We start from the raw sequence: 16,104 nt of genomic DNA on the forward strand, positions 1-16,104 counted from the left end.
TCGTATTAGGCAGTGGTTTGAAGATATATCTTCTAGTACTTCGACCATCCAAGTTGACCGGCAAGTAATATTTAGATTAGAATTTAAATGCATTAGTTAGCAGATATGTCGTGGAAAATATTTCTCGCAAGGGGGCAATGAACGAAAAAGTAAGCAAACCACAACTGACGCAGATTCATTCATTCTGTTGGGGTTCGCAAGTCTTGAACGAGTTAAGTGTAATATACAACGCATTATAAAGTGAAGGGAGTAGTCTGCTACAACGTAGCCAGAGGGGTGAATAATGCTATGCAATAGCACAAGAGTAACAAACAATAAATTTCATTTTCAAATGTACTAAAATTTGATAATGGTAAAGTTGAATAAACTAATTGTCTAGCTCATTCTAAGTTATAGAATAGAAAAATACTCTACCACCTCTAGAGTGAAAGAATTGTAAGAAGGGATAATCACAAACATCGTTTAACAGCAACCATGGAGAAAGAGATATTTAAACTAATTCCTCGCATGCTCCAGCTCGAAACTTGCATATAGAAGTGCGCTCCCAGTACAAAACATCAACGAAAATTTCGATCTATTAGATTCCAGTCAATCATATTATCGGAGGATACAGCAACTTTATAAAAAAATACGTTCTTATTACATATGCCCTTTTCCGAAATGACGTAATCTATTGCGCAAAAATTCAGAGCCAACCCTTTTACTCGAAATAGTAGAATATATGGAGTGAAAATAACACTAGGAATCGAATAATAAGGGACCGAGGTACAGATCATGTTGACAGCTCCGATCGCTCAACTTACGCGACTGGAACGGGTAGCTCAGCCAATTACAGCCTTACAGGAAACCATTTCATTTCAAAAGAAACATATTTTCATTAATTCTCGCATGTGCTGAAATTTGGGTACATGAATATGTCAGCTTAATTGTCTTCATCTCCAATCCTGGGCGCGAGGTAGTAGCGAATGTGCCCGATGTCTTCAATCTTGTACTCCACAACCAGCGGCACGTCAGGGGACATTGACAGGCAAACCTGGTGGAAGAAAGGTTCGAGAGTTGTTTTTTAATGCAAACACGGAAGCATTCTGATTACCTGAGCGCCAAGAAGTAGTTTCATATTATAAATAAACATTTCATTTATTAGTGGGGTTGAAATCTAGATTGATATAAAAGAATTCTTTTGTTTGAAACTACAAGTAACCTAGTAAATGTCCAAATCGCATCTTTTTCTTCATCAAGATGTTTGCAAAACATAAATCATGTATTTTTGGCAAGTCAAATATTAGACAACTTCCCGCAGTGAGCTTGTCTCCAGTGAAGCTGTTTTCAATAAAGTGACCCTGGAAGTATTGAAGTAGGGACCAAATTTGGTAATGATACCTGGGGGCTGAGGGGCGTAGCCTTGGTGAACATATTAAGGTACTTGCAGGCGAAGGTCAGAGTGACAGGTTCCTGCATATCCACCATCACAGCATCTTCTTCCTTGTCTACAGTGGCCGTCTGCGCCAACTGCAATACAGTGAATTAAAGGTAAGACTTAACACTTGATGCCTTAGCCAACTGTTAAAAACTGTGTTAAATAAAAGACTTGGGCTGCACTCATCATACAGCCAATTTTTATAAGGTTTAGTAAAGGTGAAGCTCAGTCTATGCTCGCCATCTGGTGCAATTGAAATGAAGAGTTAAAAACAAATTTCAAGAATATGTCAATTTACATTTTAAAAATAATTTTTCTGAACAACAAAACCAAAAATTACAGGTACTGTCATCCAATTGAATGCAATTGTATACTCACATTGTGAGTGTAATTTTACCTTAATATTAGCAGTTCCGATGTCACCGGCAGCAGAGAATTTGACCCCCTCTTTAGTACAGCTGATAACGATGCTCTCCCCAAACTGGCTCAGGTCACGACAGATGCGAGCAAACTCCGCACTGGGCAACTTGATCACACAGCTGTATTCCGTTTCCTGTATAAGCAAAAACATTGAACTAACAATGAGGACAATAACAAAGCAAAACAATGAGGACAATGTCAAGCAATGAGGACAATTACACAGCAACGAGGACAATAACAAAGCAATGAGGACAATAACAAAGCAATGAGGACAATAACAAAGCAATGAGGACAATGTTAAGCAATGAGGACAATGTCAAGCAATGAGGACAATGTCAAGCAATGAGGACAATGTCAAGCAATGAGGACAATGTCAAGCAATGAGGACAATAACAAAGCAAAGGCAAATAACTGGTGGCCACCTAGCAATGAAATGAGAACAGGCCTTCTGATCACTAGAACATTTCATTCTCAAGAAAAAATTATAAAGCATTTATTGTGTTTCATTCTTAATCAATGTACATTCATTACCAAGATAAAAATTTTAGGTTACCAAACATGAATAACTCACAGGAATTCCAAGATGATCTTGATCTAGGTTTGTGAGTTTCATTTCATAGTCAGAAATTTTCTCTTGTTTTGGTGATTCAAAAACAAAAGTGACAGTGTCTGCATTGTCCTGGGCCTTCATGGTGATGATGTCATCATTGGAAGCACATTTCAGGATCTTGGACATGCTGCAAAAAAATATAATAATAATAAAAAAAAAACATTTTTAAAACATTACAATAATTCTAACCAGTTTATCCAAGCATGATATTTGAAATACAGGAAACTGTTTGACTAAAATAAAAACATCAGGTAACACAGTTATCTTATTTGTTCATTAGACTGAAACTTTGATTGGAAGTTTTGTTTTGAAAGTTTTAAAAGATTGAACAGACATTCAGTATTGGGATCAAATACAGATTTAACATGCCCCAATAGAGCCAATACTGAAAATAAAAGCTGCACTACTGGTGGTATGATTCATCAAATTAATATTTGACTCTTGAGTAAAATATGCATTCAAAAATTACTTGTAAAAGGTTTTTTCAATTTTCAAAATTTGTCAAATTATTTATTCTGTCCATTGATTCATGCATTGTCACCAACCTTACGCAAATGTGCAAAATTTCAGATTGATTGGACAGGTAGTGTGTTAAATATAAATTATAAGACTTGTAGCAGACAAACATGAAATGAAGTTAAAGAGAAGTGTTGCAATAATAATATGGCATAGCTTTCTACCACCAATCAACATGACAATAGCTACGCCATCATAAAGACATCAATAACGAGTATTAAATATAACAAATAGCCACCCTTGCACAAGACATTTTTTAGCCAATTCTGGAATATCCAGGGTCCATACTGGTATTTAGAAAATTCCACTTTCCCATGACTTTCCATGACATCAATATAATTTCTTAAGACTCATATATGACAGGTTTAGCATGACTGAAAGATTAACCAAACATATTCTATCATCTCCTACAGTTGATAAATAGCTAACGTCTGTAACATGCAAAAGCACTAGGGTTGGCAATGATTAAATCATGTGATTAAATCACTTGATTTTTTTCTAATTTTTAGTGAATTTTCTCATTTATGAAAAAAATGCACTATTGTGCTTGCCATGTCCGCCTGTCCATCTGTGACTTTATGTTTTTGTCAACAAGAAAATGTGCACTCTGTCACTCACTGCAGTGAGTACTGAGTTATATTTTGAGGTAATGTTATTCTGGTTTAGCATAATGGTACTATGACAAATTAGAATATAAACCTGTTGCCTTTAGTCTAAGTGAGTATTATGTTCCATTGAATTGTATGTTTTTGGTACAGAGGCATCAAGTGTTGCAATATATTGTACATATAACATAGCTAGTAGCATAGCTAATATGGCTATAAGTAGTCTTTGACTATTTGTTATATATTTATTACATTATAAAATTTACGTGTGTTAGCTAGTTTATATAAGAAGGGTTGGTTGAGATTGTATTGACCTTTAAGGGGACCTACCTCCCTCCATGAAAACTTCTACAGTTATTATCCGATCATCGTGAAACTTCACATACAGACATAAAATGTAAAAAAATAACATTTTGCTCATACGAATTTTCCGAAAAAATGGACAGAAAACGTGACATTCATAGAAAATGACCAAAAACGGGTACTATAAAAATCTATCTCCTCCTACAAATATCGTCCTACAACATCAAGACACATATCATTCGATTCGTAAAGACCATACCTATCAACTCTGCCATTCTTTTTTTCATTTTCCCCATAGTTTATTTTTTATGCGCGTCTCTCCCATTTTTCCACTTTTTCCCAGCCCTCCCCCCCTTCTCCCCCATACAGAAGACAAACTATGCACAAATTCAAAAAAAAAAAAGGGATGGCTAGATTGATAGGTATGATCTTTACGAATCAAATGATATGTCTCTCATTGCTGTAGCTTGAAAACTGTAGGAGGAGATAGGTTTTCAAAAAGACAAAAAAACAAAAATTTAAATTGTTCAGGGGAGCCAAATAAAGTAAAATTCATTGAAAACAGAAGAATATGCCCAAAAAAGTCTTGATATTGTAGCCCAAGCTTTCCCATTGCCAATTATTTGCATTCAGGATACCAGCAAGCGTCTTTAGACCTATTTATGTCAAATTTAACGTGAATAATAAGCTATAAATTGGACATTTTATATATAAATATATATATGAAATATTCATTTTACATAACTTTACAACTGCATTAAGCAAAAACTATTGCATGTACATCAATGGTAGTAGCTTTCAAACAAGTGCAAACACTTTGCAATTAACCTAAATAATGACATATAAATACCATTTATTAGTAAATGATGTTATAAAATGATCATTTTATAAAAGTTTAAGACTGCATTACATGAAAAAGTATTGCATGTACATATGTGGTAGTAGCTTTGTTGAACGCGTTTCGTTTGTAGCTTTCAAACGAGTGCAAACACTCATTAATTAACAAAAGTAATGATCTATATATACAGATTTAATTCAAATAAATCTTTGTACATATTGTTAAAAAATGTTCATTTTATATATTTTTAAAATTGTCTAACACAAAAACTATAGCACGCACAGACATGCGGTAAACTGCGTTAAGACGCGCTTTTTCAGCAGCTACAAAATGAGTCAAGAAAACGGAAAAGCCAAAGTTTCTGATTTTTAGGGAGGCCAGTCTCCTTAAGGCATTTAGAAAGATTTTCACCCTAACATGAGCATTCTAATTAAAATATTTAATTTCAATCTTTAAATATGTGAATTTATAACTAGAAACAAACAATTACAATTATAAAACTATATATAAATAATTAAATGCAGTAAATGAAAATAAAATGTTTGAATTGAATACATATTTATTATTTATTTCAAACAGCGTTAGCTTTTCTCATAAGTCTCGTTTCAAGTCATTTGATGTTTGTTTGGTTGTCATTCAGTTAATGTTTAGTACATAGTGACAAACCAGAGATTTTTTAGAATCAGTTCATTTTTAATTTCCTCATTTATTCAAGATTTAAACCAATTTCTTGAGTATGATAATGCTGGTATCCATGATAGCTACTTTACTGGTCTACTTATAGGACTCAAATACAAATTTGAGGGAGAGTCTAAAAAACTCTCTGCTTTGCCACTATGGTTTAGTATTGGTTTATTGGTCTGAATCAAATGGGAACAAAGCAGTCAGTTACTCAGTCACTACTAGTCAGTGTGTTTAGAGGGTAGAGTCTGGTAGATTTATAGGACATAAAACTAGTAGATCTATTGATAGTGCTGTGCACTGTTGACAGTGCCATTAGCTACCTATCTGTTTTGTGACTCTTCAATGTTTAGAAGATCTGCATTCCTGAAGTGTTGTGTATTGAAGCCAGTTAAATAGTCAATATTTAGCTTGTTACCTTGCTCCATACAAAATTTACAAAGCTAATGAATAGACTTATCAATAATTGTTTACCTAAAAGTCCCAAAGTGGTAAACACCACCTTGGCCACTCTTGAAGGCAATAACTGCCCTTTTTAGCCATCCATATACTGTTATTGTTAGTAGGCTAATTGCAATATAAATAAAACAAATAAAAAACTTGAAAAAAAAAACACGTTTTCTTAATGGTCAAAAAAGAATAACATTTACTCCTACATAACATTTAAGTTATGTAATGTTATGTAAGAGTAAATGTTTTTCTTTTTTGTCCATTAAGAAAAAAATTTTTTATAGTCAGATGGGGTAAGACAGGACCGAAATCACTAACAAGCCTGTAGCACCTATACCATGAATAACTAAAAAACCCTAAACCTATCACAAGGTGTATCTATGCAATGGGCTTCTAAGCTACAACTCAAACGTTTTGCATCTAACATAGTTTTCTGTACAAATTAAAAAAAGTGAGCTGGTCCCATCTTACCCCACTGGGGTAAGATGGGACCGGGCCTGGGGTAAGACAGGACCAAGTGGTAATTCTTATGTTACAAGGTTTTTAAATAAAAGTACAAATCTGATATTCAATATTATCAACCTAGAAATATATGATAAGAAAATTAGAAATATGATTAAACAACCACTGGTTAATGTTTTGTGTTGAAGGAAGTCAACTCTAATATCAGTCACATTGGAGTTTTTGTCATGAGAAAACTTTGTTAAGCATAGTAATAGTGGGTTGGCTTTGGTTCATTGTAAAGCACTGCTAAATGCTTCATGTATATTCCATTAGTGTCATTGTCTGAAAAATTTATCAAATTGGTAATAAAACCAATGGATAATAACTTAAGTGTCAGACGTCATGTGTTTTCTTGCTAACTGCATTTGTGGTGCACTTCTTCTAATGTAGCCCATGCCCTCTCACTAGTTGTGATAATAATTATTTAATAATTATTTTTCATGATTCACACAGGGATTTTTCCCCCAGCCAATCTTGCACATAGTTTTGCAGCTCACTAATGGGAAGAGACAACCCTATTTTCTATATCCATTTGATGCAATTTAAAATAGTGCACTAAATTTCTCTAATTAAAAAAGCTAACAAGTTATAATGAAGTTTGAGCCATAGATACAATTTTTGACCAAAATACTCCATGTACTGCACAATAATATATTAATTTAAAAACTATTTTTGATAAACTGTACCTAGGTTAATAGAGGACTATTTGTGGGGGAAGACAGGACCATTTGTGGGGTAAGATAGGACCACTTGTGAGGTAAATTAGGATCATTTAGTGGTCCTGTCTTACCCCATGTCCGGTCCTTTTTTACCCCATTTTAGAATACATGTCAGGCAGTGATGGTAGCAGGTAGGAATGCCTAGTATGTCTCTAAAGTTGCTTATTACTTGAGGTTACCAGCCTACGTCCACAAATCTGGCCAAAAAATTTTTTGTCATTAGACAGAGCTTATTTCCCAAACAGGGTTAACTATTTTGTGATCCTTCTTTACATAGGTTTTCTTTAAAAATTAGCCAGAAATTCATTATTTGCAGAAGAGGGTTGAAACAAGCAATGAAATGACAGGCAATGATTGTTCTAACATATTCTTTTGTCAAATTAAATTCAGTGCAATTAGAATGCATGCCATGGGCAGGTCCTTTCTTACCCCATGAAGGCTGCGATCCTGTCTTACCCCAATTGACTATATTTGTTTTATTTCATTATTTTTAGTTATGTAAAAACCAGAAAAACATGGTTTTTAAAAAATATTTTTTATATTTTTTTATTTTCTACTTCTTAGTTAGCAATTTTAGTACAGTAATTGAAATCAATTTCCAAGGTTGGCAAGTGTGGATGTTTGAGAAAAAACTCAATTCCAAACAATGAATTTTTAGTGTATTTTTTATATTATTATTTCTGATGATTAAATCTTGAATTGTTAGGCAGCATAAGCATGCATGCCAAATTTAAAGCTTCTAGAATGTTCAGAAGAGCTCTAAATTAAGGTCTGAATTCTTGATGACAGACAGACATGAAACTAAGTCAAGAAAAATGTGGTAAAAATAACAGTTCAAAAAGACAAAAAAGCTGAAATAAAATACTAAAAAAAAACTAAAAAGTAGAAAATACAATGTATAAAAAAAATTTTTAAAGACCACGTTTTTCATGTGGACTCAAAAGTAGAAAATAATTTTTAAGCCAATTTACTCGACTTGATGTACGTATTGATGATACGAAGAGTATCATCGATATACGCAGTCTAAACACGAATATCCTCTCGAGGATGACGTGCATTAAAGGTTCCAACCCCTGCTTGTGAGTTCCTTTAGAGTTTATACACCTGGAAACGTGCAACAAATTATTGATTATTGTATTGTTATCGGGAGCTGAGCTTCCCTAAAAGTTTCAGAGCGCTAGCTAATGGGAAAGTTGATGAAATATCGATTGCAAGATTTGATCATCACAGACACGAAAGCGAGCTAAGAAAAACGTGGTAAAAATGCAAAAAATCACCTACCCTGCTTTTTAGGCATTAAGAAAGATTTTACACTCTAATATGAGTATTACAACTGAAGTATTTAAATTTCAATCTTTAAATATGTGAAGTGATAGCTAGAAACGAAATAATTACAATTATAAAACTATACTGTCAAAAGGAATAAGGGACTGGTGGGGTAATAAGTGACGGTCCTCCAACATCTTGTAGAAATGTTGCAGCAGATAAACTAATCAAAATATTGCAAAACTAAAAATAGTGGCATAAAGTTCACCATTTTTACTATTGATGCAGCATAAAGCAAGTTGAGAAATCATACATTTATTTCTTCTAAAAAATCCTTGAAAAAAGTGTGAAAAGTGAGATTTTGGAAAAGTACCTTTGCTAAGGTCTGAAGCAGAAAAAATATTTGTTAATTAAAAAATTTTACTTACATAAAAGTTGCACACTGGTGTTGGCTTAAAAATGTGATCGACAGAATTTGCATATCTCATTCCAAGAAAAATGGCAGCCATTTAGGCAAAAATGGGGACACAAATCTGAAAATCAAGCCCACACTGGTATTATTATCAAAAATGCTCAAATGCGCATTGCCGGCATTGGTTTTCTCATCACTGTGTTGCTTAGCTAGCTAACTTAGTGGGTTTGCTGCCTTTGGCATGGCTCTTCAAAGATGCTTCCTCCATATTTGGCACACCAGTCTTTCAAGCACAATGTACATATTGGCATATTGCCATACCTTCATGCTTTGGATGGCAAGTAAGCCACTATTGAGGAAATTAAAAATGAACTGATTCCAAAAAAGCTCTGGTTTGCCACTATGGTCCATGACTTCACATTTTCATTGATGAAAAAATGCACTCTGTCACTCACTGCAGTGAGTACCAAGTTATTTTTTTTTAATTTGTGAAAATAAAGAGAAATGACATTTATGTACAAAGTTTTTAGTTTTCAAAAATAACACATGGACAGGCTGGAATTCTAAGAATGGAAGTTCACTTATAAAAAAGCTTTCCACCCAAGGTGAAAAGCTTTCCTTGGATACAGTGCTCTGCCAGCCTGCCAGGAGACTGACTAGGTATAAATGAAAAGGAGGATCAAAAGTGGACAAAATGTTTCAATTGTATAGTACATTAGATTTGTAATAGAATTATTTGGATGTCTCTTGTTTGATAGATGTTGTTCATTTGTCTGTTATTTAAAGGATTTTTAAAAAAATTTCTAGGCCTTTTGTTTGTAATAATCAAGTTTCAGTTAAGTATTTAGTTAACCAGTACTGTAGATAGTACATATACCATACTTGGAAGCTAGTCTGGAAAAGTCCTATTTTTGTCTGAAATATTGCGGCTCTAATATCATATAATTTCAGTAGGTATGAAATCTCGCGGCTCGAATGTCATAAATTTTTCTTTGATTAAAAAATCGCGGTTTGCACTTGGCAAACATGTCATTTCATAAAATTTTCAACTTCCGCAATCCGCATTGCTTTACCGTTTCCGCCAAAAATATCTTGCAGAAAAAACATAAACATCGTAATGTAAACAAATAAACAAAACGTTTGTTGAAGATCGCGCATAATTGCGGTCATGTCAAAGCGGTCAGACTGTATAAAATCCATAAAACCACGGCTTGAAAAATTCAGTCGCGGCTCGCCAAGTAGATATATTCCATACTTAGCATACTAGCTTGGAAGTGGGGCTTATGGGCACAACCAATCACAGCTTTAAAGCATCCCCATCAACCAATCACAGCCTGAAAGCATTTCCATCAACCAATCACAGCTAGAAAGCAGATAACATTACAATTCCATTACCCAATCACAGCTGGAAAGCTGAAAGTGGCTAATATCACAAACCAATCACAGATGGAATTCTGGAAAGGTATAGGATATGCAAATAATGGACTGAAAGTGTAAAGTTCCTGGCCTTTCCAAGCTTTCAGGTCCTGCTTTCCAATATGCTATGTACACTCACTGCACTGGTTAATTTATTATCTCTCTAGAATTCCACACTCCATCCATGCGGCATGGATGATGGAGCAACCACTTTAACCATTGACTTTGGGAAAATTTTGCTTTTTTCAGACTACCTAGAAACTGCACTCAGTAAAAATAAAATTCTTTGCCGTTCTCTGGAGTCTGGCCTTTGTTGTAGGTTAGTTTAGGCCTACTTCTAAGTTCTAATGTGAATAGTTTTAGTCTGACATAACTCAAGAGATTGAATTTGCTTCAAGCAGAAACTATTAGCAGTACCTAGATAAATTTCACACGGGAAGATACCTGATTATTCCCGTTTCACTTTCAGGGTTTCTAAAGTTCTGAGTCCAGACTCCAGAGACAACAAACAGTTTATCAGAAATTATCAGTAATTCACAATAGATAAGCTATAATTTACCTCACCTTGATAAGTTCATGCCCATGACAAGATTTCTGTCGCATCTGTATTTATCAAAGCCTTCTCTTCTCAAATTAAGGGAAACTAATGACACATGAGAGTTGTCCATAGCTTGCAATAAAATGCCTGAATGTGCACAATCAAATGAAGCTTCATTTAAAAGCTCTTTGATGGCTTCCATAACTTTCTTGAGCAGAGCGCCCTGAACCAATCGTGCCTCAAACATTGTGATACCTAGGATTAGAGAAAAACCTTCGGAATATATTTAAAGGTGAGAATAACTTTTAACTCTGTGAGATGTGCGCACCAAGTCGTCTCTTTCGGCAATGGCGCTAAGATTTCCCGCCTCACTCTACTCGGAGGTCACATTTCGCGGGAGCGTTTATGATTGGCCAGCTGCGACAAACGGAATCATGATTGGATGAAAAATTCAAGGAAGGAGTTATTATTAACAAACAATAATCAACAACATCAAAATGATATCCTATATAGTTCAAATGATATACGAAATGCAATTGATTAAAAATGATATAATTTGATGATCAAAGTTACTCAAGTAATGACATTTATATATTGGTATTATGAAATAATCATAGATTAGTTACTCTATGATTAAATTTACGATTAAATAAACGAACTGAGCAATTTTTAACTTAATTCGTTGTTTATGTTAAAATAGCTACAAAGTAAAATTTCAGTTGTAATGCACATAACTACAAATTTAAAACATTACACAACATATTTGGCATAATGATTGTACAACATATTGGAGGAGTCATAATCATGGGAGGGTTTTATTGGGTGGAATATTTTTTCCCATTACTCTGAATGAATTAAATAGTAGTAGAAGGTTTATAAGCTCTTCAGATAGCTATCTATTTAGCCATGGTTGAACCATGCTATTTAGCTATCTTCCAGGCTTGCAACCTGATCGATTTAGGCGCAGGTGTTGGTGGTATATTCGTTGCTCACGGGGGTGGATAGCTAGAGCCTAGAGGTCAGCATAGCTCAAGTCCACAGTGCGATTCATATACCTTCCCGAGCGTAACGCAGCCGGGCATATTCACGGCTTTCGACACATAGCGCCCACCACAACAGCGCCTTTCAGTCACAGGCACTGGTTCACAGCGCCGGAGCACAACTGGCCGGTGCGCAACAGGCCCTAGTCCCTACCGCATAAGCCACTCCTAACCTAACCTTAACTGCGCCGCCTGTTGCGGTAGGGCCTGTTGCGCCGACCAGTTTTGCTCCGGCGCTGTGAAGCAGTGGCTGTGTGTGCAGAGCGGATTTACTGTTAGCCGGAGTTACCCACCCAGCACAATCCAGGGTGAGTCATTGGTACAATCCCAGGAGTGCCATTGGTGAGTATTCATTTCATATCATAGTGATGTCGGCGCTGAAGAATAAGTCTGGTATGGCCCGTCGCCGATTCTTGTACCTACTTTTCTTGACTTGTTAATAGGATATCTAAAACAGGTCATATGACCGAATGTTTTCAAAACCGACGATATTTTGAAATAGCTATAACTAATAATAATAATAATGATAATAATAATAATAGCGGTTTCAGCGTTTATTAGGCCGTAGGCCTGTCACTGAATCTTAACATCGCAGAACATTCACAGCATTTTGCGGTCTCGAACTCGCAACTCACTGCTACAATTCTGCTGATGCTTAACCGCCCGGCCTCCTTGCCGATTCTGACCAGAAACTGGCTCACAGAGCACTGGAATCGAACCCGCGCCTCTCTGCTCCAATCCTGGTACTCTGAACTGTGACCACCCCAGTGGTCGTAAGTTAGCGAGCGTAAGCTCTCTAACTTAGAAACTCTGCCCCTAGAATATCTCTTATTCAGTGTGTTAAGTGTAAGAGTGAAGTCATGTCAGAGACATTGCAAGTTTTGAGTAATCAATCTTCATTAAGGGGAGCGTCTTGGTCCGAAAAAACTTTTTTATTTACGGACGGATCACTTCGAAATTTAATACACGTATGTAAAACGCAATTCTAAGACTTTTTTGTTCATGTGAATTTTTCGAAAAAAATGAAAGAAAACGAGAAATTATTAGAAAACGGACAAAAAAGGGGGTACTGTAGAAATATCAGCGGACCTAGGATTTTTAAGCTACAACATTGAGACACATATCATTCGATGCGTAAAGACCATATCTACAAATTGATGTAGGCGTTTTTTTGAAATTTCCGATTTTGTGGGTGTGGGAGCATTTTTTGTAAATTTTTCGGAAATTTTTCGATTTTACCCCATTCCACCCCCCCTTTTTGCAAAATAAAATACAAACTATAACGAAATTAGAAAAACGCCTACAGCAATTTGTAGATCTTTTCTTTGCGAATCGAATGGTAAATGTCTCATTGCTGTAGCATCGAAACTGTAGGAGTAAATAGGTTTCCAGTGACAATAAGTGTGAATGTTCAGTAGAGCCCGACAAAGTCCCGGGCGCCTCGAAATCAGCATTCAACAGTGCAAAGAATGAGACTAGACGATCCTGGAGCTCAATTTCTGTCAAGGATGGTACGAGCGACGGTGCAATAACCACCCCGTACGACTGAAGCAAGGTTACTGGAGCTGAGTGTCTGTAGATAAGTGATTTATAGAGCACTGCGGGAATTATTACCCATCTTAAATGTGAAAGAACTCCCCCACCCCCCTCCCTTTCGGGATCTGTCGTGAACGCATAAATCAACGTACAGAAATGGTTTTGGTACCGTTGGATAAGTCAGAATGTCAGCTTTAAGATGAGACTAAAAACAGGAAAAGCCTAAATTGTCGATTTTGGACCAAGACGCTCCCCTTAACGTAGAATCTCATGTGACATATAGCTCATTTGTGAAATGGTGTTGTAAATAGTGTATTAACATTGCCCTGTTTCGCAGTGTCCCCACATCGGCTAACATTCGGCCCCTGCAACGCATAAACTCAAGAGTCAAGACCACGTGCCTCCGGTAACTTCTCTACGCGCCTCCAGTAACATCTCAACGTGCCTTCGGACATTTAATCACGTTCCCGCGTAAGGACAACGTCGGAAACATTACGTGCCTTCAACGACGCCATCTTCCTCTGCGCGGCGACGCCAGCTTCATCTGCGTGCCGACGCTTCTCCACGTGCATTTAGTGAATCTTCCCCACGTGCATATAGTAAATCTTCTCCACGTGCATCCAGTGAATCTTCCCCACGTACATTCAGTGAATTTTCCCCACGTGCATTCAGTGAACTTTTCCCACGGGCATTTAGTAACACGAAAACGTGCTTACGGTGTAATCTCCTTATTATCTCCACGTGTGGCCGCGTCACCACGTGTTTCGGGTAACGTCTTTTCGTGTGTCGGCATCGCTCTATCATCTCTGCCTTGCAACGTTTCCAAGACGACGTCACGTCCACGACGTCTTACCACGCAACCACGTGTAGCACGTCGACCTTCACCACTGGCCTGGCCTTCCAACTCCCTCCTGGATCATTGTCAGTTATGGAAAGATCGGGTTCCAAAGGCCGGATCCCTTGTGAATCAAGTCACGAAAATTTCAAGAATCGGCAACAGGCCATGGGCCTATTTCTTCAATGACGACACTTCTATTCTATCATCACATCGAGCAGGTCACATGAGCTAAAGCAATAAATTTACTATATCAATTTATTGTGTTTTACTTACCCGACCAGTTTCGTCTTGCCGCACCTAAACATTTCCATCTGAATTTAGTGAATGATACAAGAGGTATTGGCCTTAAATAATCCCCTGATACGAGTCTAATACGATATATATATGGATAGGTAACGTAAAAAAAACATATTGTCGTGTGGATGAGTTGCAACGCCGGTTTTCAGTTTATAGCCGTGGCTCTGGTGTTGGTTCTTGTTTATAATTCTACTGATCATTCCGGGACCTTGTATTATGTTCAGATTTGAAATGCCTAGCTCCTTATCGAACCCGGTGGAAGTCTAGTAGCTACTTCAAACTATCGCCAGTCATGAAAAGATCCGATCAAATGATACGAGTTTAGATCTATGAACAAGGCACGAAAAGGAAAAGAATCGGCGACAGGCCACATCAGGCCTACATTTCAGCGCCGACATCATTATGTTATGTTGTATAAACCATGAGGATACTTGTACGTGCCACCATTCAGACGTCATTACCTCTGATTCTCAGTCAGCTTTGCAGGAAGTCAGCAATACAATCAACCCTTCATACAAGGAGTATGTTTACAAAATACAAGTTATCATCTATAAAAGGCAGGCCCCCATCATTCTGCACTGGGTTCGAGGGCACTCTGGGGTCAGGGGCAATGAAGTGGCAGACAGAGCAGCCAATATGAGTCATAACAATGCCCACTCAGCCTTAAGTACATTGAGCCTGGAAGAGTCCCTCACTGAGGCAAAATTCACAAGCACTGGACCAGAATATGGAAGGCCTCTGTTGCCTGCACTCAGAAGGGAACTTTTCTGAGCAACAACATGGAGTAACCCAGGCTGCGACCCTGGCTCTGCCTGAAGTCACGCAGACTAGAGTGTGCTGCTGCCCGACTCATAATTGGACATGCTGGCGTCAGAAGTCACTTGCACAGATTCAACATAGCGATTCTGACCAATGTACTACCTGCAACACAGTGGACACAATTGAGCACTATCTGCTGCATTGTCAGCGACACGCTCAGCCCAGACAAGACCTGAGAAAACTAAATTAAGATGTTTAAATGTACAATTTTCCCTGTGTGACCTTTTGGGGGGAGGGAACTTTAATGATGATGTGCAAAGGAAAATATTTCAATTTTTGACTGTTTACATTTTGAAATCAGGGAGGCTCAGCGAACTTTAGATAGGTGCCAAAATATCAAATGAAGCTTATATATGTATGAGTGTATAAATGTATATTGTATATGTTTGTGTGCGTGCATAATCTATGTCATCCTATGTATATAAATCCATCTAACTTAACTGTTAAATCTAGTGCTCAGTTCTAATGGTCATGTCATGTGTAACTTTTCCTAGTGACTGCACACAGTCATCTGTGTTCTGTGTGCATGTAACTTATCCATGTCATGTGTAAATTTTCTCTTACATGCTGTCAAGCTCATCCATCACCTCCATTGTCCTTGTACAAACAAGGACAAAGAGGCTAGCTTTCCATACCAAGAAGTCCAATATAACATAAGCTCTCAGGCCCAACGGTCATCCTTGTGGTTGTCCTGCGGCTTTCAGTCCACCCAACGTGGACACCTTGAAAAGAAGAAGAAGAAGTCATTACCTCTCATCCATGGGGCCTCACTCTTACCTTCGGTAGCGATATGAATGTGAAAAAGCTAAGTTAGAAGCATAAGTAGCTGTTATGTAGTTCGTTTTATATTTTGATTAAAAAAATAAATAAAATGAGGCA

General features: G+C 36.9%; 1 protein-coding gene across 1 annotated transcript; it reads right to left on the reverse strand.

Moving 5' to 3' along the window:
- Positions 1-319: 319 nt before the first annotated feature.
- Positions 320-11,073, reverse strand: LOC108674223 (proliferating cell nuclear antigen). Its single transcript, XM_018162153.2, has 5 exons — positions 10,722-11,073; positions 2,409-2,574; positions 1,815-1,970; positions 1,381-1,509; positions 320-1,033 (listed from the first exon to the last, which is right to left on the reverse strand). The coding sequence occupies exons 1-5, from the start codon at positions 10,940-10,942 to the stop codon at positions 923-925; spliced, it is 783 nt and encodes a 260-aa protein (XP_018017642.1). The 5' UTR covers positions 10,943-11,073; the 3' UTR covers positions 320-922.
- Between the last annotated feature and the right edge of the window lie 5,031 nt (positions 11,074-16,104).

Source organism: Hyalella azteca, unplaced genomic scaffold, assembly GCF_000764305.2.
Source record: "Hyalella azteca isolate HAZT.00-mixed unplaced genomic scaffold, Hazt_2.0.2 contig2628, whole genome shotgun sequence".
NCBI classification, from domain to species: domain Eukaryota; kingdom Metazoa; phylum Arthropoda; class Malacostraca; order Amphipoda; family Hyalellidae; genus Hyalella; species Hyalella azteca.